This window comes from Takifugu flavidus, chromosome 20 (genome assembly GCF_003711565.1).
Source record: "Takifugu flavidus isolate HTHZ2018 chromosome 20, ASM371156v2, whole genome shotgun sequence".
Classification (NCBI taxonomy): domain Eukaryota; kingdom Metazoa; phylum Chordata; class Actinopteri; order Tetraodontiformes; family Tetraodontidae; genus Takifugu; species Takifugu flavidus.
Genome location: NC_079539.1, coordinates 10,925,462 through 10,951,438, shown reverse-complemented (window position 1 = coordinate 10,951,438; position 25,977 = coordinate 10,925,462). Strand labels below are relative to the sequence as shown.

At 45.1% G+C, this 25,977-nt stretch overlaps 3 protein-coding genes across 7 annotated transcripts in view; 2 read left to right on the top strand and 1 right to left on the bottom strand.

The window, feature by feature from the left end:
- Window positions 1-25,977, top strand: part of LOC130516847 (stromelysin-3-like) — a 98,394-nt gene that overhangs the window by 37,283 nt on the left and 35,134 nt on the right. The gene's annotated exons all lie outside the window — the stretch shown is intronic.
- On the bottom strand, window positions 189-17,627 carry pam (peptidylglycine alpha-amidating monooxygenase). 4 transcript variants are annotated; one of them, XM_057018152.1, is made up of 26 exons: window positions 17,478-17,627; window positions 15,662-15,777; window positions 14,308-14,428; window positions 14,026-14,083; window positions 13,343-13,430; window positions 12,970-13,061; window positions 12,358-12,441; window positions 12,235-12,283; window positions 10,419-10,486; window positions 10,258-10,338; window positions 9,973-10,049; window positions 9,531-9,634; window positions 9,181-9,380; window positions 9,024-9,074; window positions 6,669-6,914; window positions 5,257-5,383; window positions 4,726-4,842; window positions 4,574-4,646; window positions 4,234-4,444; window positions 3,880-4,083; window positions 3,660-3,775; window positions 3,452-3,545; window positions 3,286-3,336; window positions 2,977-3,207; window positions 2,017-2,076; window positions 189-1,410 (listed from the first exon to the last, which is right to left on the bottom strand). In XM_057018152.1, the coding sequence occupies exons 2-26, from the start codon at window positions 15,754-15,756 to the stop codon at window positions 1,238-1,240; spliced, it is 2,871 nt and encodes a 956-aa protein (XP_056874132.1). In that variant the 5' UTR covers window positions 15,757-15,777; window positions 17,478-17,627; the 3' UTR covers window positions 189-1,237. The 4 variants fall into 4 exon arrangements, with proteins under 4 accessions (XP_056874132.1, XP_056874135.1, XP_056874134.1 ...); XM_057018155.1 differs by having other exon boundaries at window positions 189-1,361; XM_057018154.1 differs by having other exon boundaries at window positions 15,662-15,810; window positions 17,478-17,572.
- pomk (protein O-mannose kinase) lies at window positions 22,901-25,654 on the top strand. 2 transcript variants are annotated; one of them, XM_057018170.1, is made up of 4 exons: window positions 22,909-23,027; window positions 23,441-23,647; window positions 23,807-24,071; window positions 24,262-25,654. In XM_057018170.1, exons 2-4 carry the CDS (start codon window positions 23,628-23,630, stop codon window positions 25,027-25,029), a joined length of 1,053 nt encoding a protein of 350 aa, XP_056874150.1. In that variant the 5' UTR covers window positions 22,909-23,027; window positions 23,441-23,627; the 3' UTR covers window positions 25,030-25,654. The 2 variants fall into 2 exon arrangements, with proteins under 2 accessions (XP_056874152.1, XP_056874150.1); XM_057018172.1 differs by lacking the exon at window positions 23,441-23,647 and having other exon boundaries at window positions 22,901-23,027.

The window sequence follows — 25,977 nt, the reverse complement described above, 5'->3', positions numbered from 1 at the left end:
AAAAGACATTTTCACCTTCTAAGGGGGCTGAAGGGTTGTTGGTCCTTCCACACAGCTAATTCTGTCGCAGTTCTGACTAACTAACGTAATTCTACAAGTTTATTCTAGTTAAATGTTTCACGCAAACAGCAAAAGGAATTTTAAATTGGAATTAAAATGATCTAAATGTAAAAACACAGACGATCTGATGATTTGCAAACACTTTATTACACAAATAAGATAGTTAATGAAAATAGTACTCTCCAAGCACAACCAGAGGGTCACAACAAACATCTGCAGCTTTGGAATGCACGTGTGTGGCACAATGATGAAACCAGCGAGGGGAAGCAACAACAGCACTTCCAGAAACAGCTCAGACTCCAGAGGGAAATGGAAAAAAACAGAAAAAAAGATGGAGAGAAGAGGGGGCGGGAGGGCGGAGGGACAGAGGGAGAGTGAGGGAGAGAGAGGGGGAGAACACAAAGACCTTCCATCCTCACTTCCATGGACTCTGTCCAGGTTCACCTTCACATGAAGGAGTGAACATGCAGGTCTGAGACAGCAGACATGACATCTGGAGTGGAGGTCAACTGGACAGCAAAGGTTTGACTGGTCTGTTGGTGGAGCCTCACTCAGAGGTTCTGAGGGAATCCACCCAGGCTGAATACATTCATGAACACACCTTAGCTTCACATGGAAGAGAGTGTCAGAGTGGCCGCGGCACCATGAAAGTGGTAAAAAAGACAAAAGTGAAATTAAAAAAAAGGCACAAACTTATGAGGGAAATGCTCCTGAAATCAAACAAAGCCTTTTCCTTCCTGAAGCAGCTACTAGAAGGTGCACTCTTTCAAATAAAGTGCTCATCTGAAGGAAAATAACAAAGAGAAATCCTACTTCTATGTCTGAGGTGCAGGAGGGATGAGTGAAGTAATGGCAGCAGGCTCAAAAAGAGCTGATGGAGCTAACATTAGCAGCTGGACAGATGGAAAACAGCAAACATCAGTTGTCTTAGCATCAACACAACTTTTAAATACAATGGAAACTGATAAAAGCTTTGTTTGCCTTTACAGTCCAGCCACTTAACTCTCCCAGTACTTGCTGAAGCACCTCAGCATCCTGTTAGCAAGAACAAGGAGATGCTAAAGAAAGGGCCAAATAATTTAATAGACATTTAAATACATAAACATTAATATTGGCAGATAAGTTAATAACTCCACTAAAGATCATGTACAGACATGTTGGCCATGTGAGGAGAAGTTTATGAGGAGGAGCGAGGAGGAAGAGTGGAGAACTCCTCATACTCAGAATCACTGCTCTCGTTGTTCCTCTCCTGGTCGCTGCCCTCAGTGCTCAGCTGGTCAAAACCTTGACGGGTGTAACCTCTGTGGGACACGAAGAAGTTCCCCAAGTTCAGACCTCCCACAGCTTTACCTGAACAATACACAGCAACACAGTCCTGAAACACCAGTGGCTTCACACATCAGTGGCTCCAGTAACCAGTGGCTCCAGTAACCAGTGGCTTCAGTAACCAGTGGCTCCAGTAACCAGTGGCTCTAGTAACCAGTGGCTTCAGTAACCAGTGGCTCCAGTAACCAGTGGCTCTAGTAACCAGTGGCTTCACACATCAGTGGCTCCACTTAACCAGTGGCTCCAGTAACCAGTGGCTCCAAGAACCAGTGGCTCTAGTAACCAGTGGCTCCAGTAACCAGTGGCTCCAGTAACCAGTGGCTTCAGTAACCAGTGGCTCCAGTAACCAGTGGCTCTAGTAACCAGTGGCTCCAGTAACCAGTGGCTTCAGTAACCAGTGGCTCCAGTAACCAGTGGCTCTAGTAACCAGTGGCTCCAGTAACCATGGCTCCAGTAACCAGTGGCTCCAGTAACCAGTGGCTCCAGTAACCAGTGGCTCCAGTAACCAGCGGCTCCAGTAACCAGCGGCTCCAGTAACCAGTGGCTCCAGTAACCAGTGGCTCCAGTAACCAGCGGCTCCAGTAACCAGTGGCTCCAGTAACCAGTGGCTCCAGTATATACTATAGTTACCTCGGATCTTCCCAAAGATCCCTCCCACAGAGCTGGGCTCAGATTTCAGCTCACTCTGGTCTGCAACACACAACAAGTCCCAGCGTTAAGGTCAACAACAACAACCGTATAGTAACAACAATAAGATCAGCAGACTGAAGAGGATGCTGGGATGGTTTTGGGGGTCTCTGATGGTGCTGCAGGCTCTCCTGTGGACAGATGTGCTGCTCTCTGCTGTGCTCTCCACTGGTCTGTGGTCCATGCCAGAATGTTCTCTGGGTCCACCTAAGGTTCCAAAGGTCCTCAGCCTCCACCCCCCCTTCTGTATTCATCTACAGGTATCGCCACCTTCAGAGCTGCATACTGACCTCCGACCCCACTGACCCACTCAACCTGACCCTACCGGCAACCTACTTTACTAAATATAATGTATTTCTGTGGAATATGTGTGCCTCTCCTCTCCTCTCCTCCTCTCCTCTCCTCTCCTCTCCTCTCCTCTCCTCTCCTCTCCTCTCCTCTCCTCTCCTCTCCTCTCCTCTCCCTCCCCTCCTCTCCTCTCCTCTCCTCTCCTCTCCCCTCCCCTCCCCTCCTCTCCTCTCCTCTCCTCTCCTCTCCCTCTCCTCTCCTCTCCTCTCCTCTCCCTCTCCCTCTCCTCTCCTCTCCTCTCCTCTCCTCCCCTCCCTCTCCTCTCCTCTCCTCTCCTCTCCTCTCCTCTCCTCTCCTCTCCTCTCCTCTCCTCTCCTCTCCTCTCCTCTCCCTCCCCTCCCCTCCCCTCTCCTCTCCTCTCCTCTCCTCTCCTCTCCTCTCCTCTCCTCTCCTCTCCTCTCCTCCCCTCCCCTCCCTCTCCTCTCCTCTCCTCCTAAGCCATCTCCTGGACACCGATGGTGTTGGTGTTGCTACAGCACCAACTGCGGTACCACAGCCTGAACATGGCTGAAGCAGGAGGGAAGAAAACTGTGAGCAGGAGCTGATCATGCTTACCCTTTCTCCTCCAGCAGATAAAAAGCCCAGTGGAGACGATGAGCAGCAGAGGGACAAGCAGCAGGACAGTGATGAGGACAGGAAGTGCAGTTTGCTCTTTGCTTGCTTCTCTTTCTTTCTGCTCTTCTTCTTCAGGTGCGTGTGGCTGCACCGCTGCAGCTGCCTTCTCATCCACGACAGCTGTTCTGTTGGGCTGTGGTCTCACCTCGGCTTTGACAATCACCTGCAGTTCTGCGCACACACACACACACACACATTACAACATTCTGAACATTCTGATCTCACTCCTCTCTCCTTGTCTTAACCCACCGTCCAGCTGTTGAACATCAATTCCACCTTTCTTGACAGAACGATGTGACTCTGGAGGAAACAGAAGCGCTCGGATCAGATTTACCACAAACAGAGAAACACAACTCAGCATGCTGGGATCTTAACACACACCACCCGAATCAACCGCTCACACACATCAGCTTACTCTCTAACGTGAACTTGTAGATCTGTCTGCTGTCCAGGTCCCCAACATAGACGCCGTCTATGCCTTCAACTATGTCATGAGGCATCTGAAACTCCTGCAAGTGGAGGAAAAACAGGTCGGTCACATCGAAAAGATGCTCCAGCTGAAGCAGCTGCTGGTCTCCAACCAGTGTTTGAGAGACAGGGAGAGTGTGTGGGTGTTTGTGTACCTTTTTTTCTGGCTGGAAAGTATCCAAAATACCCGTGCTGTAATAATTCATCACGAAGCCTCTGACAGGAGCTGAGTGATGTGGAGAGACACCATTGACTGCGTAGAGCATACCGTCTACAAACACACAGACACACTTTTGGATCCATGTTTTAAGAGCCTTTCTGCTGTCGGAGCGAGCCAGGAGGGGATCAGGTGTGTAGGTCAGGCAGGAAGCTCACCTCCACCAGGACTGTAGGTGATGGCAAATACTTTCCCTCCAAACTCCTCTTTCTTTATCTCCTTCACAAACTCTCCGGTCTCGGCAATGAAGCACTGAATCCGTCCGTTCTCCCGGTCAGCCACACAAAGTTCCTGTCTGTCAGGAATGAAAGCCAGGCTGTGGGGGATCTGGAAGGGGATGCGCCTCCCGCTATCAGATGCACCTTCCAAAACAAAAGACAAGAGTTGAAAATGAGCCAGATAATCACCAGTAGTTCTGCATCAGACCATGAAATGATCACTTGGGAGGGCAAAAACCACCGAACACACACAGGAAGGCCATTAAAGGGGAGGGAAGAAAGCAGATCCGCTACCTGCGCCCCACTCATTGAGGTATTTGCCCTCAGGGGAGAACTTGAGGATCCTGGCGTTACAGTAGCCGTCAGACACGAAGACGTTGCCAGTCTTGGAGTCGACAGCCACATCGGTGGGTTTGCAGAAGTGACCACTGTCACTTCCTGGGACGAAAGCCTCTCCCAGTGTCACCAGTATTCTGTCTCTGCCGTTACCGCTAACTTTGAACACCTAAGGAGGAACCACAGGAACTCTGACTCGAAAGTCAACTTTGTTCCCTGCAGCTGTCAGCGGAAGCTGAAGCAGTCGTTGAAGACAACCAACAGCCTGTGTGAGGGTTCACCGACAGCAGAGACGTACCTGGTGGAGAGCCACATCAGTCAGCCAGTAGTTATTATCCTTGTCCGTAGTTATTCCATGAGGCAGGTAAAACCTGCAGTCAGAGACATTTATGAGAGGCGGATCATCACATCGTCCTGATCACGAGCAGCTGTTGGGGCAGCAGCACTCACATGTTCCTGCCAGAGGCCTTCATCACAGCGCCCACATCTGGATCCACAACTAAAATGGTGGACTGTTGAATGGGTCCCAGAAACCTCTCCTGGTATCTTTCCTGCAGATTGAAAGAGCTGAGAAAAGGGTCCGGTGTTAATACCCCTCCACATTCCTCTGTCATTTTCATTAAACCCATTCATCTTTCAACCACACAATTAAAAACTGTTCAATCGGGGTAAACATTCATCATTTCAAACACACACATAACACAAATGCAACCCTAACGCACATGTCAGCCAAATGAAGCTGTTTCTAACATAAATTTATGTTCCAAGCACTTAATGACACCCCGACGAGCTGTTTGTCAGACGTGGGCGTGTTGGGAAGATCGCTGGTGTGGTAAACATTTACTGTAGGTTAAATACTCATTAATAAAAGGGTGACAGAACAGTCGCCTCTTTGGTGGGTGCAGGTCCATGTATAAATGTGCGTGGGGCATCAAAGGATTAAAGGTGAAAATATTACATATTACGCCATATTACACTTACTTGGCCCCCCAGCGGCGGTCCCCTCTGTGGAAAACTACCAGGTAGGAATGAATGTTGTAGGCGAGTCCTGACACCTGACCCAGCTGGAGAGAAGTTAGAGGCCAGGACACCTGCTCCAAATGGAAGTCTGCAGCAGAGAGAGAACCAGACAACCCCCACGGTAAAGCTTCAGGAGGGGGGTTCATACACACTGTACACCTGTGGATCTGTGGGCTCATGCAGAGGGAATAGCTATTAACAATTAGAGGAGTGTGTGTGTGTGTGTCCGTATGTGTGTGCATTGAAAATGTGTGGGATTCCTTCACCATTGTCCTAAACACCTCCTCCTAAAGTGCTAACCTGTAACAGCCTTGTGACATGTGGGCTTTGTGACACTTTGTAGCTCCTGAATCATCACAAATCTCCTTGTCTGAAGTTTGTTATCAGCTATGACATCATCACTCGCAGGAACAAGAGTCACCTCTGACCTCTGTTCAGACACACGGGGGCCTACGGAGGTTTGGGTCAACGTGTGTGTGGATGTTCAGCAGGTGGAAGATGAAATAAGCTCCGAAAGACAGGAAGTCACAGACCCCAGCTTCCCTTTAGATGTTGAACTAAATCAGGGTTCATTCTCCTCTTTTAGCTTTTCTAAATAACAGTAGAGGAAAGGGCCCTCAGCAGTAGTGGCCAGCAGCGCCCCCCTGTGGCCAGTATCACCCCCATGTTCACAGCTGGACAGATGTTCCTCTCAACAGATTCTGGGTCCCTTGTTCTCCAAACACACTTTTGCCCACAGCAGCAGCAGCAGCAGCAGAGTTCTGGTAGAAGCTCCTCAGTTTTTCTCCTTATTCCACTTTACAATGGTAGAAAACCAAACTGTCACACTGAAATTGCTGAAATGATTTGGAAAGATTAGAGTTATTTTTAGAGGATATTTTAGAGAGAAGAGTCAGAAGTAGTTTGTTTCCCTCGCAGTTACAGCGAAACTTCAACCTTCTTCCATTTCTGGGACTGTAACAGACAACCTTTCTCATCTAAATACATGCTGACGCTGAAAACTTAGATTTTATCTTGTCTTTGGAGTATTTTGTTGGACTCTTTGTCAGAAGAAAATAGAGATGTCTCATTCGCCCGACTCAGAGTCAGAGTTTAGGGACACTGCACACAGAGCAACTCTGAACATGAAGATGTTTCCATGCAAAATGCAACCAAGAAGTTCAACCTCAACCAACAGAGCAGCCCCCAAAAAAGCCACAGAAGCAAAGAGTGAAAGAAACAAAACCTGAAACTCAAGGTTGCTTTCTTTGACATGTTCATCAGGGTTTTTATAGCACAATAAAAGTGCACCATGCAAGAAAGAAAAAGAAGGGATAGCAGTAGTAGAGGAGTATTCCAGCATCACTGACAATGAAAAAGCATTCAGGACCCACCTTGTCCCTCAGCTAGCAGTTTGCTCCGCGGTGGTTCGGCCGTGGCCTCGAGCTGATGAAATTTGTGGATTCTGTCCCTCATCAGAGAAGGATGGAAGACTACTTTGGCATTGGGAGATCCCAGATCTTTCTTTTGAATTACGCTATCACTATGAGCCATCAAGTCAGTGTTGGATCTGTACTTATGAATATGATCTATGTCCTTGCTCTGGCCTAGCAGCTTGGAAATAAGAGAATAGAGGTCACCTGCACAGATAAAGAGGATAGGATAGAGCGCAAAGCATCATCAAGAGGCTACATGAACCATCACACAACCTCTTAGTTGTCCTTCATGTTGTTATGACACTCTTTCTGATGTTTGAAGGACTTTGAAATCCTGACTGTTCTTATGGAATGACTGAAGACTCACAAGAGTTAGACAACACTAAACCAGAAGAAATGGTGATTCAAATGTGCTGATGAAGATGAAAGGAGAGAGAAGAGCAGAGAGGAAGAAGAAAAGTGAGGAGGAAAAGCAAAAAGGTAAATCAACAGGGTGAGAATGATCAGCTGCCCATCTGATGGTGAGTTTACTACCACAAAAGGAGCAGTTGTGGGTATGAAGGACACTTTTCTGTGCACTGGTCATGTGATCTCAGTTAGCTTTCATCTCTTTGGCTATGCTGACAGTTTAAATGGAAACCATTCACCACCACCACAGTCCAGCTTAATGGGAACATGCATAAAGCAAAGTATATATTGGCCACGATGTTTCACCTGTCACGCGTTAAAACACGCATGCAAACATGTAGCCCTCATGAACTGGTCATGAAGCTGAGGGGACTTTGCTGTCTGGCAACAGAACACAAGAATTCACCTCTGGAGTGTGAAGGAAAACGACTACTTCTCTCTAAATCCTAAATTTTCCTGTAGCTCGAACTCTCATTTAGTGCAGTGAAGCAGCTTCTGAGCTCTCAGTGACCAGATCTTGGTTTCCATTCTTCCCAGAGACAAAGTAATACTGAAGAGACAAAAAGGCTAGATGATTCTGTTGGGTTCAAGGTTAGCATCTTCTGTTTGGGCTAGCTAGCTAAAGACAGACTGGCTCCATCCAAGGTTGATGGAACCTGCCATCTGCCTGATGAACCTCTGGGTACGACTGTCTCCCCAGAACTGGTGCTGGTGCTGCATGATGACCTGTTGCTGTGTTGGTGTCACTTCCCCTGATCAGTAAACTTCATTTCAACACAGGTCACCTGAGTCTCCTGTGTGTCACTTCCACAACCTCCAGGATTTCAACAACATGGAGCCTCTGTTAAAACGCTGAGCATCAGCATCAAGCAGTCCAGGAATACCTTCACACACTCATCCTCTCTAGTCTCAGAGCAGTGGGCACTATCTATCTATCCTTGTATTTAAATTTAAGATCAATATTGGTGAAGTTCCTGTAAAACTTCCAGTGAAGATTTGAACAAACTACTTATCTCAGCGAAGATGTGAGGAAGAGCGTGTGATATGTACCTGGGATGCAGTTATCAGTGCTGGATGCATTTTTTCTCTGGTCCTCTGAGCTGAGATTTGTGTCTGCAAGCTGGATCTCAACCCTAACCAGGCCATGTTTCCTTAATCTGAATCTTATCTACCAAGGTTCCAGCAGTCAGTCTTCATCACACGTGTGACAGACTAAAGAGCGACACAATGTACGAGGAAGGACGAGGATCAAGCTGCAGGGCAGCATATCAGGCCTTGATTCTTAGCTCTAGTGCAGCTCTGCATACAGAATTCCCACCTCCAGCCAGGCCGTCAGTATCACTGGCTCTGGCATGTGCTCGTCATCATCACAAGGATGGACTTCAACAGTAACACACCTCTCTTGCTGTCTGTGTCCCGTCACATGCTGATTATCACCTGTTTACAGGTCAGAATGTCCAGAGCGGCACCTTGGTGAGTCAGAACCAGTAAGAGTTGGACTCCACCAGTAAGTCTCCCCCCTTCCACCGGTCTGTGTCTCACTACCTTCAGTGACTTTTGAAAGACACATAAATCTGCTGGCTCTGACAGCCTGAAACTGAGAGCTGAACAGAAGAGTCAATAAGCCACTGCTGTCTTCTCTGAGCTTTGCTACACTTTAATGTGTGTCTGCAGATCTATAAAGATCAAAGAGAAGATTCAAGAAGAGCTTATGAGAGGGTTGGAGGCACAGAGCAGGGAAAAGATGGATTTTATATTTTATCTACTGCTGTGTATCTATAAATATGACAGCTGTGGCTGAGACCCACCGGTCAAGGCAGCAGAACTGAGAAAAGAATCCAGCTGAGCAGACTTTTTGCCTGCCCTAACAACAGTCAAGCAGTGCTGAAACAGGTCGACTCTCACCCTGATTCGGTTGCTCTGTGTTTGTTCCAAGCGAGGAACTGTCCTGATGACCTTCAGGGGGAAACAGAGCGAAACTCACATGAAACAAGACGAGGTGTCAAAGGAACTGTCGCCTTCACTCTCATCCTACAACAAAAGCAACAGATTATCTTTGTACCTGACACGTGAGCTGAGTGCATCATGTGACCAGCGTGCATCATGTCTGGACTGACGGGGATGGGAATGTTGGCCTCAGCTGGGATATGCTGAAAAAGCTGTTTGGGACCAGGGTTCATACAGGTCATGAAGGGAATGGCATGTTTTCTGTCCATATAGTACATTATATAGAAGTTGCACATTTCATCATTGGAGGTGGACCTGCAAGAGAAAAGAAAGTATGGCCGCAGTGTAGACGAGTACAAACAGACCAGATGGTAGAGAACCGCCAAAAATAATCCATGGAGATCAGAAAAATGTTCACAGAGAGCCAAGATGCTAGTTAAAAGTTTAATTGGGATATTTACTCACCCTATGGAAGTGGCGGTAGTCATGTTCTCCCCAGTAAACATACATCTGGCTGCTACAGTGTCACCATACTTCACATTTACATCCTTGTTTGTTGGATAGAATGCCTGTTCAAATCAAAACACAAAGCACCAACATGTAAATCTAATCATAGTTCTGTGGAGTTGTGTGTGGATACAGGGTCAGAGACAGATGTTATTGGGACCTAAGCAGATATTTAGCAGAGCTGTGGAGAGGAACATCTGAGCAACATGCTGCTGCGCACCGGAGCTGAAGGCTGCTATCAAGCTAAAGAAGCTACAGCTAGCTTGAGGCTCTGTGTAGGCAGCTAACAAATGCCAATGATACAGAGCTTCATCTGTTACAGCAGCAAAGACTCTTCATCCAGAAGATTCTCACTGTGATATACCAATAAATAAATACCCAACTCAATGCATAAACATACCTGTGGAAGTTGAGGGGACTGTCTTCCAATCAAGGTCCACTCCCCGTTCCGGACTCTGTAGCCAGTGACCACCTTGCCTACAGCAAGAAGGGACCATTTTGCACATGTGTCAAACCCAGTCCTCGAGGGCCACGATCCTGCCGGGTTTTCTGTCCCACCAGGCTGAAAATGCATTCAGTGGGATAGAAAACCCGGCAGGATCGTGGCCCTCCAGGACTGAGTTTGACATGCCTGATATGGACTCTGACAAGGGTTTATCTGATACTGAATTCTTAAAGGACTCACCAAGGTGATGTGTGTGTGTCCTGAAGGCAAATGGATAGATGGGAAATGAAGTGTAATCACAGGCAACGTCTGCGTTTGTGACTGTCAAAGAAAAGAGATGAAAAGGGGACATCATTCTAGATGGACCAGACTGCAGAGGACATGAGAAAAATCAAGCTTACCTTTGTTTCCTGGTGGTATAACTGTGTTGTAAGACAATAGCAGGTATATTCCAGCAATGAAGGGCTGCCTTTAAAGAGACATGAGTAAAAAAGGCTTTTAGATTGCATTCAGAATCACATTTGCTGATATTTTATTATTCATAGATAATATATTCTCTGATAATTATTCATAAATGACCAGTAGTATTTTTCAGAGTGAAGCAGTTTTAAAAGATTGTTATTGTGTCAGATGCCAACACCCTCAGAGGTGGTCCTTTTGCTCCAGTAAGATAGCCCTCTACCCTCTTTCAGCTGCTTCAACACCCAAACAGTGTGTGTGTGTGGGCGTGTGTGTAAAGTTCTTCTTCCTGGAGCACCTGAATCAGTTCAACATCTGCACAACATTCTTTGAGCGCCACTGTTTGAGAAAGCTCGACTGTGAAAACTCTCTGTGATCTGTGGACTCTGGAATCGATTGACACCCTTGAATTGAGCCACCTGACCTTGATTTGGGCACTCCCACCTACAGACGTATCGTCATGGTAACCTGAGTGTTTCAGGTCTTGGTTCCGCTCTAACCCTGCCATAGCTTCATTTTAAGAAACGCCAAAAGCTGATGGAAGTGGAACATTTCCCTTGAAGCGTTGTCAAACAGCCCCCAGGAACAGCCACCACTAACACAACACATGTGGAGGACCAGCTCACAGGCCTGATCTGCAGGTGGGCCATCGTCAAGCACCAGGTAAAGGACCTGTGGAAGATGTGCCAGAGAGAGGACAGAGTCGAACATCTGTCTTTAACCCACCGGGGGACACAAAGCACCATGATGCCATCATCCAATGTAGGTTAGACACATACTGGAAACTGACGCTGCTACTAAAACAGTCTATTATCAAGCCATCAAATATTGGCTTTACTTTAATGTGTGGAAAATATTAGCCTAGATAAGTTTGGATAGTTAAATGCACCTTAGGAGCACCAAAGGCTTTCATTTATCAAGTTGCCAGGAGCCAGTAACTCCAGGAGCCATCTGCCATCAGGCCAAGCCTGAGGGATCAGCACAGGAGCCCCCTGAAACCAGCACTGTTCTTCACTTCTCACTCACAATCATCATCAATCACCAGTAGAGCTGGACAAATAAAGTCATATAATCACAACCTGAGAGATCCTCCCCAGCAGATCTGGAGATCCAGCGATCATCTGAGGGTGGTCTGAACCACACTTGCAAGGGAGGACGTACACATTAGTGACCACTACTGACAGAAGGCAGCCGAGCACCTCTGAGTGAAACAGGTGTCCCACAGGGAAATCTGCATGATACTGTTTGTTTTAAAATGCACGTGAAGGTTGAACTCCTGTTCTGATCCTGTTTGACTGTCAGTAGTGTTTAAAGATGAGGATTCGCAGTGGAGCTACACGAGAAGGTAAAAGAGAACATGCTGAAGCTGGTTACAAACGAACCAAAAACACCCCAGAAGCCCCTTTGTTATAATTAATGTATTTTCCTGATCTCTGCCAAGTCTCTCTCCTCCTCTCTCTTTACCCAGCCCCCCATCAGCAGGAGGGTCCCCCTACATGAGCCTGATCCTGCTCAAGGTTTCTTCCTGTTAAAGGGGAGTTTTTCCTTGCCACTGTTGCTTGTTGGGGTCAGGCCCTGGGATTCTGGAAACTGCCTTGAAACAATTTTGATTGTATAAGATGCTATATAAATAAAGACTGAATGATTGATTGATTGATTGATTGATTGATTGATTGACTGATTGATTGATCGAACCCCCCTTCCTCCTGGACAAACCCTTGCTTATGTGTGTTTACGTCTTGTAATGGTCATACTCACGGTTTATAGGTCATCGTTAAAGTGATTCCTGAGCAATCTCTGTGGTGGTCTACAGAACAAAGCAAGTCATCATTTCAGCATGCACAAGTGAGAGTGTGTGTGTGTGTGTGTGTGAGGCCTCACCTCTAAAAGCTTTAATGTCTCCATAATGGATTTGCAGAACCAAATAAGGCATTTTTGAGTTTTTCCCAACTAAAAAACCAACATCTGATGAAAGGAAGAGGATGAAACAGGGAGTTTAGCTTCAAAGACGATGCTCATTACCAGAACACTCACACTCACACTTTGAGGTATGGTTCAGTTTCCTTGCCACTGTTGCTTGTCTGGGGTTAGGCCCTGGGATTCTGGAAAGCGCCTTGAAACAATTTTGATTGTATAAGACGCTATATAAATAAAGATTGATTTGATTTGATCTCTTACAGACAGAGAATCTGAATACTTGTGCTAAATTCTTATTTTTCCTTTTTGATAAATCTGTAAAGAAAGACAGTTATTCTGGGGTAGTGACTGTACGCTGAATAATGATCTCTGTTTATTTATTTGGTTTCATTTTTGGGCTCCTTTATCCCTTCCGTGGTCACGGGGAGGCAGCTGGAGCCTGTCCCAACTATTTAATTTAATGATTTCTATTTTTATTACTGCAATATAACAAAGAGTGAAAAAGTGAGTCTGAAAGCGTTCTTCCTGAAACGCTTCAATAACAACAGATTTCAGACAATGACAGTGAATAATTACCCCTGGGTAATTTAGTTGACGGCGCATTTCGACCCCAAGCGTACATTATAGAAGACTGATCCTCACAGGCACCGACAGCACCACCACAGTCCCTTGAGAGTGGAATGACACAGTTAGTGCTTTTAGTCCTGATGCAGACACGCATCCCATAGCACACATTTCCATAAGGACCTGCATCTCTGCAGAGGGCCTGACTGCAGTTATAACAAGAACAATCTCCAGATTCACCAGACTGTCATCAGAAGGCTAAAAGGATGTTCATACATTAATGATCTGACCAGTCTGACCCAGAGTTAAGATTAGCCACTGTTTCCACTTGAAGGAGGACGTGAGAGCTTGGCACTGGGAAACCATCTGAATTAAACATGATTACCAGTAACCGCTGATGGAGGAAGGCTTCCGGCATCCAAACAGCAGCATGTGATGTACGGTGTCCATGTTGGCATGAGGTATGAAGTCCACTGTGGAAGAACAACATGGTTACATCATGTCAGGGTAAACATTTAGTCCTGTTCCAGAGGAGAATATCAGCCCATTCTGAAGTTTCCAACCCTGCAGTAATACAGTAAGAGTCATACTAGCTAAGAGTGGTAATAGTTGGAAGGGTAGGAATAACAAAGGTCCACCCTCCAGGTCCTTTGGTACAGTCTAGATGCCTGAAGGGACGGTAAAATGAATCATTCTGTCTTGTGTTGTCTGCCTGGATGTTTGCTGTTGCTACAAAAATATCTCATTAGAAGAATCTGCTTTGATGTTTCAGCATCGACTTCACAGTCAAAATGATTGATGTTTGTTTTTCCTGTAGTAAAGGGTAACCAGACTAGACTTGACCAAATGAATAAAGACTTCTGAGCCCTCCAACACTGAGACGTAACATGTTATAATCTCCTGGACAGTAAAAATGTCAGATTTGTTTGAAAGTTAACAACTTCAATCAAAGGTGAATTCCACACTTGTCTGACATTTCAGGTCCATTATTGTGTAAAGAGGCAGAATAATAAGAAAAACCTGTACGTTTTCACAAAAGTTTGTGTGTGTCCACCCCGAGATGCTCACCGATATACGAGTCTCGGCCGCTTGGCACAGGCTGTGAGATGCACAGGTAGTTGTCAGACTGAAAACATTGAGAATATCATCAGCTGTCTGTCAATTAACCATTCAAATGTGAGCAAAATAAATCCCATTGTTTACAAGATATTTTGTTTTTTACCATGAGGACCACTAGGCTGTGTGTGAGGCAGTTAATGGCACAACGACACACATGTGCACGTGTCACTGAGCTCATTAGAGAAGACTGGATAAGGATGGAAGGGAAGTGTTTCAGAGGAACGCACTGACCTCAGCTGGTGTCACCCCGGGCATCCGGATGTCCAGAGAAAAGTTGGATGAAGTGAAATCCGGATCTGGTCTGATTCCCGATGCACAACCACCAGGATCTTTTGAAATATTCTCCCAGGATCTTATAAAAGAACAAGAACCAGTGGATTACACCTGGAAGCATCATCATCTGACATAATGGTGACAACTAACACCATCAAAAGAAGAAAAACCATCCAATCACAGGTGGATGTTGGACTGTTAATCCTCCATATCTGACTATCTGTCTCAGCTTTGTCAGACACTTCAGCCTCCTTCACACTCAGCTGCAGGGATAAATGCATCAAGCTGGATAAAGTGTCTGCTTTGTAGTTGCAGACAGATTTAAGTGGGGAAAACACAGCAGCACTCTATTTTATAACTGCCAATAATGGCGTCCCTGTTCAAACATTTACACACTCGACTAGAAAAGCATGTGTGCATACGTCTGTTCTGTTCTGTATGGTTCAAAACTGCACGTTCAGATTCAGATTCTTTTATTTGTCCCACAACAGGGGACAGCAGCAAAAACACGCAGAGAAGAAGAAAAATTCAAATAAGAATAGAAAATATATAAAAAAAGAATGTATATATAATAATCCAAGATAAATTAGCATATATATGTATATATATATACAATACACATATCAGAATACCGTATTTTCACGACCATAAGATGCACCATATTATAAGGCGCACCGTCGGTTTTTTAGGAAAATCTCAGTGCTTTAGGTGCGCCTTATAGTCGTGAAAATACGGTATACAATATTCAGTGTGTGCAGGTTCAGGACACAACAAGTAGAAAATAGAAAATAGTTATTCTTGTTTCTGACCTCTAGTGTTAAAAAGGAGCCAGAAAGGTGAGTGAGAAGATTGACCTTCAACAATAATCATAATAAAGCTGATAATAATGTTTTTAGGGATATTTACATTTATATAAAGATAAAAAATCTATATTTAGAGGCCAGTCAGTGGTCATTTTGCTTCCTTTGTCTTTTTCTGCAAATGTAAATAAAATATAAAATTAGGCCTGAAATCAAACAGATCATGAAGGAACATTCAAAATCCCTTATCAAGAATAAGAGACACATTGTTCCCTTCCTTTTCTTGAGCAGTGTTTCTCTGCAAAGGGTCTACATACTGAAGGATGCTGTTGCTGACACCATCATCATTTAATGCAATGGTGTCCCATAAATCATGCAGACTACGATGGATCCACAGCGACATTAAAGATACAAGAAAGTGGAAAAAATAGTTTAAAATCCAACAGTAGAGAAGAACATTCCAGAGTAGCCAGCTTATTAAACCCAGTCTTGTGAATCCAGCACTTGGGTACCTTCTGGAGGCATATGAAGAGTACGGCATCTCCAGGCTGCTGCTGAGGCAGAGGAGTGTCAACACAACCGCACTGAATACAGGGAAGTCCACCATGTCAGCTTCTGGCAGCTGGTCCTGCAGGCAATTAAAAAAATCTTTAGCTCTGTTCTGAGGAGAAAAAAACACAATAAGCAGCTTTTAAAAATGACCTTTCACCTGGTTCAAATGGGCAGAAACAGACAATTGTTTTAGTTTTGTAGCATTGTTTACACATTTAAATTAAGATTCAATTAACCAGTGCAGCCATTTATAGTATGTTAATCCTCTACTGGGACATTTATCTTGAAAAGAGCAGAACTTCGATATTTCAAATACCGGTGGACTATTAAGGTCAAACTGACTGTCGCCCTACTGTAGCCCAGAGACAAAACAGAGCTCAATTTTTTCACTAAATATCTGTTCAATGTACACAGAAAAAGGCCAGAAGCAGAGCAAAGTGGAGCGAGAGAAGCATGTTTGATGAAGACTGGAACGTCCCCACGTCTCCTGCCACCACCGGTGTGTAAATCTCACTCCTGCCTTCACATCCATGCTGACATGCAGCTTCTTCTGATTCAGGCAGAGTCGCCGCTCATGTGTAAAAGGATCTCTGACAGGAGTCTGGACCCACAAGTGTGTGTGTGTGTGTGTGTGTGTGTGTAGGGATGTGTTACCAGCGTGGTCCCAGAGCTTCAGACATGTCAGAACTGTGAATGTATCACCCAGCCTTTCTGGAGAGTAGGTGGCCGCAGTGACCAGTTTTTAACTGTCTGCTCATGAAACAAGCTGCTAGAGTGTGTGAGCAAATATCTCATGTACGATGAATAATTACGTTACAAAAGAAAACTGAGACAAACAATGTAATAACTGAATTGCACCCAAACTATTACACAACACAATCGCGCAATATCTGGCTCAATTGTGATGAGTCCAAACATGATGAATACTGTGATGGGATTAGCATGTAGACTGGTGCAGACTCCACCCAAGCATGATGTGTAACCATGGCAACATATATGTGCCTTCTGTATAAAGACACAGAAGCTATAGCAGCTCTGATTATAGGAGTCCTGAAGCTGCTGTCAACCATCAGAGTGGGAGAGAGCAGCAGTGAGTCATCAACAAGAAGGTGGGAGTGAGCTGTGATCAGCCAGGATACAGGGAACTATGGAAACAGGCTCCTGAGCCGCAGCACGTCCTCACCACAGCACCGAGGCTGACGGCTCCGCGTCCAACCTCATTGTTCATGCTGTAGCAGACCATACGGTTCAGCCATTAAAGCAGCAATCCATGAAGAAGCACATACAACCAAAAATATATGAATCCAAAAGAGCTGGGTCTTTTAAACACACCTCACCTGTCATGTGCTATAATCAATCAGAGCTGTCACAAATTCATATGGATTTGCCATAATTTGTCAGATTGATTTGTGTGTGTGTGTGTTGTGTGTGTGTGTGTATGTATATGTATATATAGGTGTGTGTGTGTGTGTGTGTGTGTGTGTGTGTGTGTGTGTGTGTGTGTGTGTGTATGTATGTATGTATGTATGTATGTATGTGTATATATTTGTATGTGTGTGTGTATATCCCGTATATTCTCACTTGCTGTTCTAAACACACGTCTTAGACATTTCCCTAATCAGCCATTTACTAACGGGAAACACGCAGTTATGTATAAATCAAAGGAGACATCCGAGACGGAAACAGTGCGTCAAAGTTTGGCAGTAGTGTTAACGACTCAATCTGAGTCGAGATTATTTAAACACATTTCACGCAGATTAATTTTTTTTTAATTACCTGTGATCTGTCTTCAAAATCTCCCTGTTGCGTGGAAAAAATAACCGTGAAGCGTCCCGGATCATCAACAACGACTTCTTCTCTCGCCCCACCCCCTCGCCTTCTTCTTCTCTCATTGGTCAGACGCCGATTTACGCAATATACCGCCACCTGCTGTCCTGGAAAATTATATCTCTTAAAATACATTCCTTCCCGGAAATGCGTTTATCGCCAGACTGAAGTGACAACGGTTCATTAATTCATGCAGGTGAATGAAAAAAAATTTATTGTTAAAAGAGCGAAACTTGGGGTTGGGGTTGAAAAGCGCAGTGGAAACAGCAAGAGTATATTATTCTAACCACCGTTGGTAACACCCTCTCTCTAGTCTAGTCTAAGGGAACACCCAGTCACAATGCATATGAAACTCATTTCAACCATTCATATCCACAGTCTTGCCCGTTTGGTTACATCCCAAACTTCTTGACTGTAGATGAGAATGGGATAATGGAATGACCTGTAAATCGAGATCACTCTTAGCTCTTTCATCACCCCAATGGTCTGGTTCACTGACCCCAGAACTGCAGAGGCCTGGCTGCAACACTCCGCCTTTCAATCTCACACTCCATCATTCCATCACTCGTGAACAAGTACTCAAGATACTTGAACTCCTTCACTTGAGGCAAGACCTTTCTCCACCATGAGAGGACAAGCCGCCCTTTTTCAGTCAAGAACCATGGACTCAGACCTGGAGGTGCTGATTCTCAATCCAGCCAGTTCACACTTGGCTGCAGCCACCCCGATACATGCTGAGTTCAAGATTTGATTAGGCCAATCAGGAAAAAATCCTCACCAGGTGGTGATCAGTTGACAGCTCTGCTCGTCTCTTCACCCGAGTGTCCAGAACATGCAGCCGCAAATCCGATGACACAACCACAAAGTCGATCATCGATCTGCGGCCTAAGGCGTCCTGGTGCCAAGTGCACATGTGGACGCCTTTATGCCTGAACAAGATGTTTGTTATGGACAATCTGAGACGAGCACAGAAGTCCAATAACAAAACACCACTCAGGTTCAGATCAGGAGAGCCGTTCTTCCCAATCACACCTCTCCAGGTCACACTGTCGCTGCCAATGTGAGCATTGAAGTCACCCAGGAGGACGAGGAAGCCCCCAGAAGGAGCACTCTCCAGCACTCCCTCTAAGGACTCCAAAAAGGGTGGATACGCTGAACTGCTGTTTGGGCCATAGGCACAAACAACAGTCAGGATCCTCAGGGGGTCCTGTGGGGGGTTCTCTGAGAGTATGGGGTGCCGGGCCCCCTGATACGGGCCGTCCGCTCCCTCTACGATCGGTGTCAGAGTTTGGTCCGCATTGCTGGCAGTAAGTCGAACTCGTTTCCAGTGAGAGTTGGTCCGGTTTGGTGACCTCAGGATCGGGTCTCTGCTCTTTGCAGATGAGGTCTGTTGGCGTTGTCAGATGAGGTGGAGAGCTTAAACTACCTCATAGGCTACTTTTCAAATTCTTCCAAGGGAATTTTTTATCCCTGATCCAAAAATGACCAAACCAACAGATAATAGTGAAAGATAAAAGTGACAGACTAAATGTAGGCACAATAAAATATTTTCACCAGAACCTTGTCAGCATCAAGCCTAGTTAGCTTCTCCAGGCAGGTTGGTGGGATTAAAGAGCTCCTTGATATATTCCTTTCACCATCCAAGAAAATCCCGAGTTGAGGTCACATTTCCACGCCCGCACTATAATCAGCATTGACAAAGCAGTGTTTTCCCCCTCCTGAGGCAGTGGATGGTTTGCCAAAACATTTCCAAGGCCAACTGATAGTCTTCTCCATATCCTCAACGAACTCCTCCCAGACTTGAGGTTTTGCCTCCAGGACCACCTGAACTGCTGTTGCTTGGTCTGCTTGTGCCCATCAACTCTGTCTAGAGTTCCACAGGCCAATATGTTCCTAAACGACTCCTTCATTTTAACGGTATCCACCACAGTCTTCAGGGGTTGCCGCCAATACAGGCACCAGAGAAATTGCATTCACAGCTCTTAACTGCTATATCAGCAATGGAGACATAGAATGTGGTATACTCTGACTCAATGCCCTGATCCTTCCTCAAAATCCAGGAAAAGTTCTGCCAGAGGTATGAGTGAAAGACCTGCCTGATGCCAGACATGGAAGTTGGACCCTCATCCTTCATTTTTTTTATTTTCCATGGTGAGTTTATAAACCACCTTTAGTCTGGCCCATCACCCAAAACCTGTTTCCTACGGGAGACCTTACCAGGGGCATAATGGCCCCCAACAACATAGCTCCTAGAAATGTTCAAGAAGTGTCCAGCTGCAGGCTTTCAGTTTTATGTGTTTAAAATGCAATGTAAATGTCGGAGAATTTAACTGCAAAATGAACGTGCAATCTTGTTAATATTATATTATTGGAGCATCCAGCCACACAAACCCCTGCACCACAGTGGTGGAAATATTGATGCCTATTGGTGTTATATTGATGAAAACCGTTGTGATGTCATCGTTGTGGTGGCTGCTTGTCAGTCAGTGAGATTTAAACAGCAGCTGGTCAAACAGAGTGTCTCAGGGCTCCAGAGCAGTTGCCTGGTTTCTCATACCTGCTGGTAAATACTGCGTGTTGTCCAGGTGTGACCTTGCTTGGCTGCCTTACTTCCAGGCAGGTCTCTTCATGCAGGTCCCATGCAGTTGCCACAGACTCACTGGTTGTTTCATACAGACGGTTGTTTGACTAATCCTAACTACCAAGAAGGGCTGAAACTTCAGTCTGAGCCACAGGCCAATTAGGATTAACGTTCATTAACAGAAGAGGTTACGCAGCTTTTGTCAGTAAAAGGTATTCAGTTGAAAATTATTTTGATGTCTACATTCAAGCAATATGAGATTTCGACTGTGAAAAGGTCAAATTTTATAAATCTTTCAAGCAATGTTATCTTTTTTCCACTACTGGATAGGTGACATCTTTTCCTGGCTAGTTCAGTCATGCTTTGAGCTGCAATGTTGTTTCTGCATCAGTCACAGCAGCTCTCTCTGTTTGTTCATATTCATACCAGACAAAAGTTGCCACATTAGCTCCGCAAACACGGCTTAGCTCCAGAATCAACAAATGCACTCACTTAAATTCTGTATGTTCCAAAGCCGCTCTACTTTCAAAGTCCATTTTTGATTTGATTATTTAATTTGCAGGTTACCCAAATGTAAAGGTGTCAGTGGGAAGAGGGGGCCAGTGCTCCCAGGTTTCAGCTTTTGTAGCACATTGTAGGGTTTGTGCTTTCATGCTTTATACCTGTGGCCTATCATTGAGAAAGACTCAAGCCTTGCTGTCGCTGGGTCAGGCAGACTCAAGGACTATATTTTACTGGTCTCCACACCAGATGGGAAGTTGGGATGTGTGCTTTACCTCCTGGACAAACAACTTATGAAAACACAGGAAAGAGGAAAAAGAGAAGCTATTAAGAATATTAGTGGTCTGTCAACATCCTCACAGATCATTTTATAGATCTGATACTGTAGAACGGAAGAGGTAAATCTTTAAACCTAAAAAACTAAAGGCACGAGACTGTAGCTGCAGGAAGCTGAAGCGGGGGTTGGGGTGGACAGCACCAAAGCAGGAAATGTTCTTTGAATTTAGGCTGGAGCCAAGTGTTGCTACGGGGTGGACTACAAAGATCTGATGAGAGGTGGGTGAAGAATCCGGTCTGAAATACTGCTTTTTTTATTATTCCGTTATTGATTAGGCTGAGATGCGCTGCAGGCGATAGAAAAGGACCGAACAGAAAGTGGGTTAGCCCTGTTCACCTACAACCAACAGGGAAAAAAGAAAAAACACAAGCACCAGAAGACAACACAAATCATTACACATCCTAACAGAGAGGCCTTCACAAGCTGCACAGTTGTGTCCTGTCCTGCAAACCAGGTCAGGAAAAACTTTAAAAACCTTTTAAGGAAAAAGGAAGAAACCTGAAAGAAAGCCAAAGATGAGGGATCTCTCGACCTGGGATGGGCAGGTGTGTAGTAGATGCCACATATACAGAGATCATCAACATTAACATCAGAAACAAATCTGTGCATTGTAATTAAATGTATAGGAGTTATTGTATTATCTGTCCATGGGTGAAGGTATTGATGGTATTAGAACAGAAGTCAATGGGCCCAGGAGCACCTTCAGATGTGCTAATATGGAGCTCGGAACCACTGGACCTTCAGGTCTTGATTGACCGTATCCAGGAGCAGTAAGACTAGAGAAAACAAGACAAGCGCCTGCAGTAATATTGGCTCTGCATTACTACCCTCTCAACATTCCTCTTACCCCTCCTGCCCATCCCCCTCTACACACTCCGACTCATTGATGAAGTATTAAAATATCCTGGTTGAGGTGGAGGAATGTTTAGTGGCGGGACAATTATCCACAAAATGAAACCAGCGGTACCTGTTATGAAACCATGAAATAACCCATTTTATCTTCTCTGGAGAAACATTGTGAATGGAATATATAAATCAATCAAATTCTGCTGTAGTGGGCTTTTTCTCATTGGTTGATTTGAAAATGATGCACCACAAACTTCAGTTATTAGTCTGGTCCTCAGATCCCAGGAAAATTGTCAAGACATGTTTTACTTGGTAGATTTACTTGTTTGTTTTTTATTTGTTTGTCTACCTATGAAATAAACATATATACCGACATTGGTGTTAGCCAATCTATATCCTGTCAGAAAGGGCTGAAGTGCACTAGTGGGTATTTGCTTTTCCAGAATTTGAAATAAAACAAGACCTTGACCTTTTGGTTTCATCAGCAGACTAACAGACTAATAATACTAGCTTTACAGTGGGTAGAGGAAGTCAAACCAGTAAGGGTAATCGTGTGTGCAGATTTTCTTTCAGCATTAACAAGTTTACAAACTGGTCACTCAGTGGGAACTAGCCTCTTCTATGGGAAATATTATTAAAAATAATTAGGTCATTAAGACTACATGTTAAATTTCTTTGGATTCCAGCTCATGTTGGAGTTCAAGCAAATAAACTCACAGAGAAATATGACATACAAGGTATAAAATCAAACACTCCATTCAGTTAAACAACTCTGGGCAGAACAGCAGCTAAAGCACTGAAGAAGGGAAGAGGATTCGTCAAGATGGGAAATGTGATAGATGCAGAGGAGAAACTATAGCACATCATGAAATGTAAGAGGTGTGTAAAGGAAAGAATGAAACTTAAGATATGCGTGAGGGAATCAAGTTTAATTATGACGAACATGCCCGATAAATCCAGCTACATTTTGGAATTTGTAAGCAAAGGAAATTAACATATATACGCGTGTTTTGTAAATCATATTAAACTGCTGCAGTTATTAACACAGACCACGGGGTGGCGGTAAAGAGCTACTATAGTTCTACACCATATAAAAGCAAAGAAGAAGTGGCGACAGAAGAAGAAAAAGATGATAATGACGATGAGCAGCAGCAGCAACAACAACAACAACAACAAGCTTGTGTATCATCATGTATGTCGACGGTAGACAGGGCGGGGGTACATGAGGCCAAAGGTATGTCAAGTACTCAACAAACGTTACACGCCCGATAAGGAAGGAATAAAATCTCTCTGTAGAACATTTAAACTCCGACTTCGACAGTCATTCTGCTGAAAACTAGGTTATAACCAGGTTGTATCTGCCCCGGTTCGGGTCACTCTGACCATGTCAGATCTGGTTCTGTTCCTTTGACCCGGTCAGAGTAAACACGTTAAACCTGGTCCTAGTCTGTGTCACATCTTATTTCTGTCCGTTCAGAGGCGAGAAGCAGTAGACTTTAGTTACCTCACACAGAAGAAAGGACTGTTTCTAACAATGTTACACCAGACACATGAAGAGGAGACACGCACGATCATTAATGTCACCACAGTCAGGCCTCTGAGCATTTGGAGGTTCGGTACAATAAAAATGGATTTCATTCTTTACAGTGTCAGGTGAGGAGAGATGTTTCCAGTCTGGAACTTGAAACCATGTTGGATTCTGGCTGTTACCCAACGAGACCTTAATCTCAAACAGATTTAGTCAGATTTGGTTCTGGCCACGTTCTCCTGGTCTCAGATTATTATTAAGAACAGAACAGAACATAAACCCATACAGGGTGTGAACACAACTAAAATGGATCGTTGTGCCATACTGTGAGTACAATCATTAAGACCTCATACAAGGAAGGGCCATCGAAGGTCATCAGAGATGGCCGCTGCTGCTAACTGGCGTTGTGAGCTTTTTATCTGTTGCTTAGCGATGATTTTATCCTTCATCCTGATCGGCCCCTGCGTCACTCTGGTCTATTGCAGGTTGGCTCAGATGGTTTCTGTGTTCCACGGACTTGTGGTGGTACTGCTGAGCCTGGCTGCTTTGCTCACCACCAATGTGCTGTTCTACCTGTACCTGGAGCGCCTACAGCAGCCCGGCCACCAGCCGCCCGCCGCTGCAGCTGGCTGTGAAGCCCGCCACTTTAAAACCACCACCATGAAGGAATGCAGCCCCTGGCTGAGCTGTGCACACATCCGCAGCCAAGTGCGTCAACTGAAGCTGATTGGTCAAGGTGCCATGAAGCAGGTAGGCGGAGCCTGGACGGATATGGTCTCTAATGCTGAGCTGCTGGTTTATGCTCACACATTGCTGTTATTGGGGTCTGTTTTTAGCAGTTTTCATGTGAAAGTTATTATACTGATTTATAATAGTCATAGTAGACAATAGTAGTTTTATATCATTTACACCTGTTTGTTTTTACAACTGTGTCATGCAGGTCTACCTGGCAGAGTGGAGAGGTCAGAAGGTGGCTCTGTCCACACTCATGTCTCTGGAGTACCTGGATGATTTCATCCACGGGTTATCAATGTTACAGGCCCTCCAGGGGCCCCTGGTGGTCCAGCTGGTGGGCTTTTGCCTTGAAGACAACACTCTGGTCACAGAGTTCCACCCATTTAGGTCACTGCTCAACCTGGAACGTGTTCTTGCACAGGAGCGGTACCGGCAGCAGAACACCTGGCAGGTACGGCTGCTGCTGGCTGTGGATTATGTTTCCATCCTGCATTTCCTCCACAACAGTCCTGTTGGTCGTCGGGTCATGTGTGATTCCAACAGTCTGGAGAAGACTCTGTCTCAGTTCCTGCTCACCAGCGACTTTCATCTCGTGGTTAACGACCTAGAGGCCCTCCCGGAGGTGGATCCCTCCAGAGGCCTGTTGGCCAAGTGTGGCCACCGAGAGCTCACTGGGGACTTTGTGGCCCCAGAACAGCTGTGGCCCCATCGTAACCAAGGCGTTGCCTTTTCAGATGACCTGATGCCGGAATACGACGAGAGGACGGATATCTGGAAGATCCCTGATGTCACACGTTTCCTGATTGGACGAGTCCCAGGAGGGGATTTGGTCCACTTCCATTTGTTCGGCATTTATGAGCAGTGTAAGAACAGGGACCCTGAACGCCGCCCGTCCGCTCTGGACGTGTTGAAGGTGTACAAGCAGGTGTACAGCAGCATCGCCAGAGATGGCAGCTTCAGAGACACGCTGTAGACCTGCCGTGCTTGTTAGGAGCAGAGCCACCAGGTGACAGGTGTGGGAGAGAAGATGACTGAGACAAACCCCCAGATACTGGAAGTGTCAGCTGACTGGAAACACCCAGATAAACTTAACACAACACAGGACCAGCAGGACAGGAGGCTGAAATTCCTCCACCTTCTATGGTTCAGACTTCCTTTGTGTGGTTGTTGGGATGTAAAATAGCAGAATTACACAAATACTGAAGTTTACCCAGACTAAGAAGATCTGTTGATACCCTCTAAAAAACCATCCAGCTGAACCGTAGACATGAAGCCACCGGCTGCAGGGAGACTCCTGAAAAGACAAGAAAATCAGCTCATTTGGTTCTTTGGTGGGTTTGTTGTGTTCTTACTTTCAGCTGTTTTTTGAGTGGGTCACCAAAACTGAAGACTGTTTTCCATATTTCATCCACGGTTTCAACCAGAGTGGTCTGTTTCAACAGAACTATAGAGGTACCTGAATGCAGCTAACTTTAGTTAGCCTCCTGCTGTGCTGCTAATTCCCTGATGTAGTCATGGTTATTTGTTTTAATATTTTTATTAAATAAAAGATGGGGATCGGCATCATCAATGGACCGCAATAAAACATGTTCCTGAAACTGTTCCTGTCACCTTAGTTATGAACGAAAATATAATCTGTTCATCGGTGGGTTAAAAAAGCATTGCAGAGGTCAAAGGTTCGCTGGCCTTTGCAAACTGGTTTGTAGCTTCAGTCATTGTTCAGGAGACACATCTGCCCCAGCGCACAACTAACAGCAGCACTTTTTAAAAAGTTTGTAAAACCTCAAATGTGGTGCGTCAATAGAAAAAACATGGAGTTTGCACATTTAGAGTCAAATCTTCATAAAGTTGTTATTAAGTGCCTCCTCTCTATATTCCTGGTTAGTTCATACATTTACGGTTGAGCAGCGTGTCCATATCA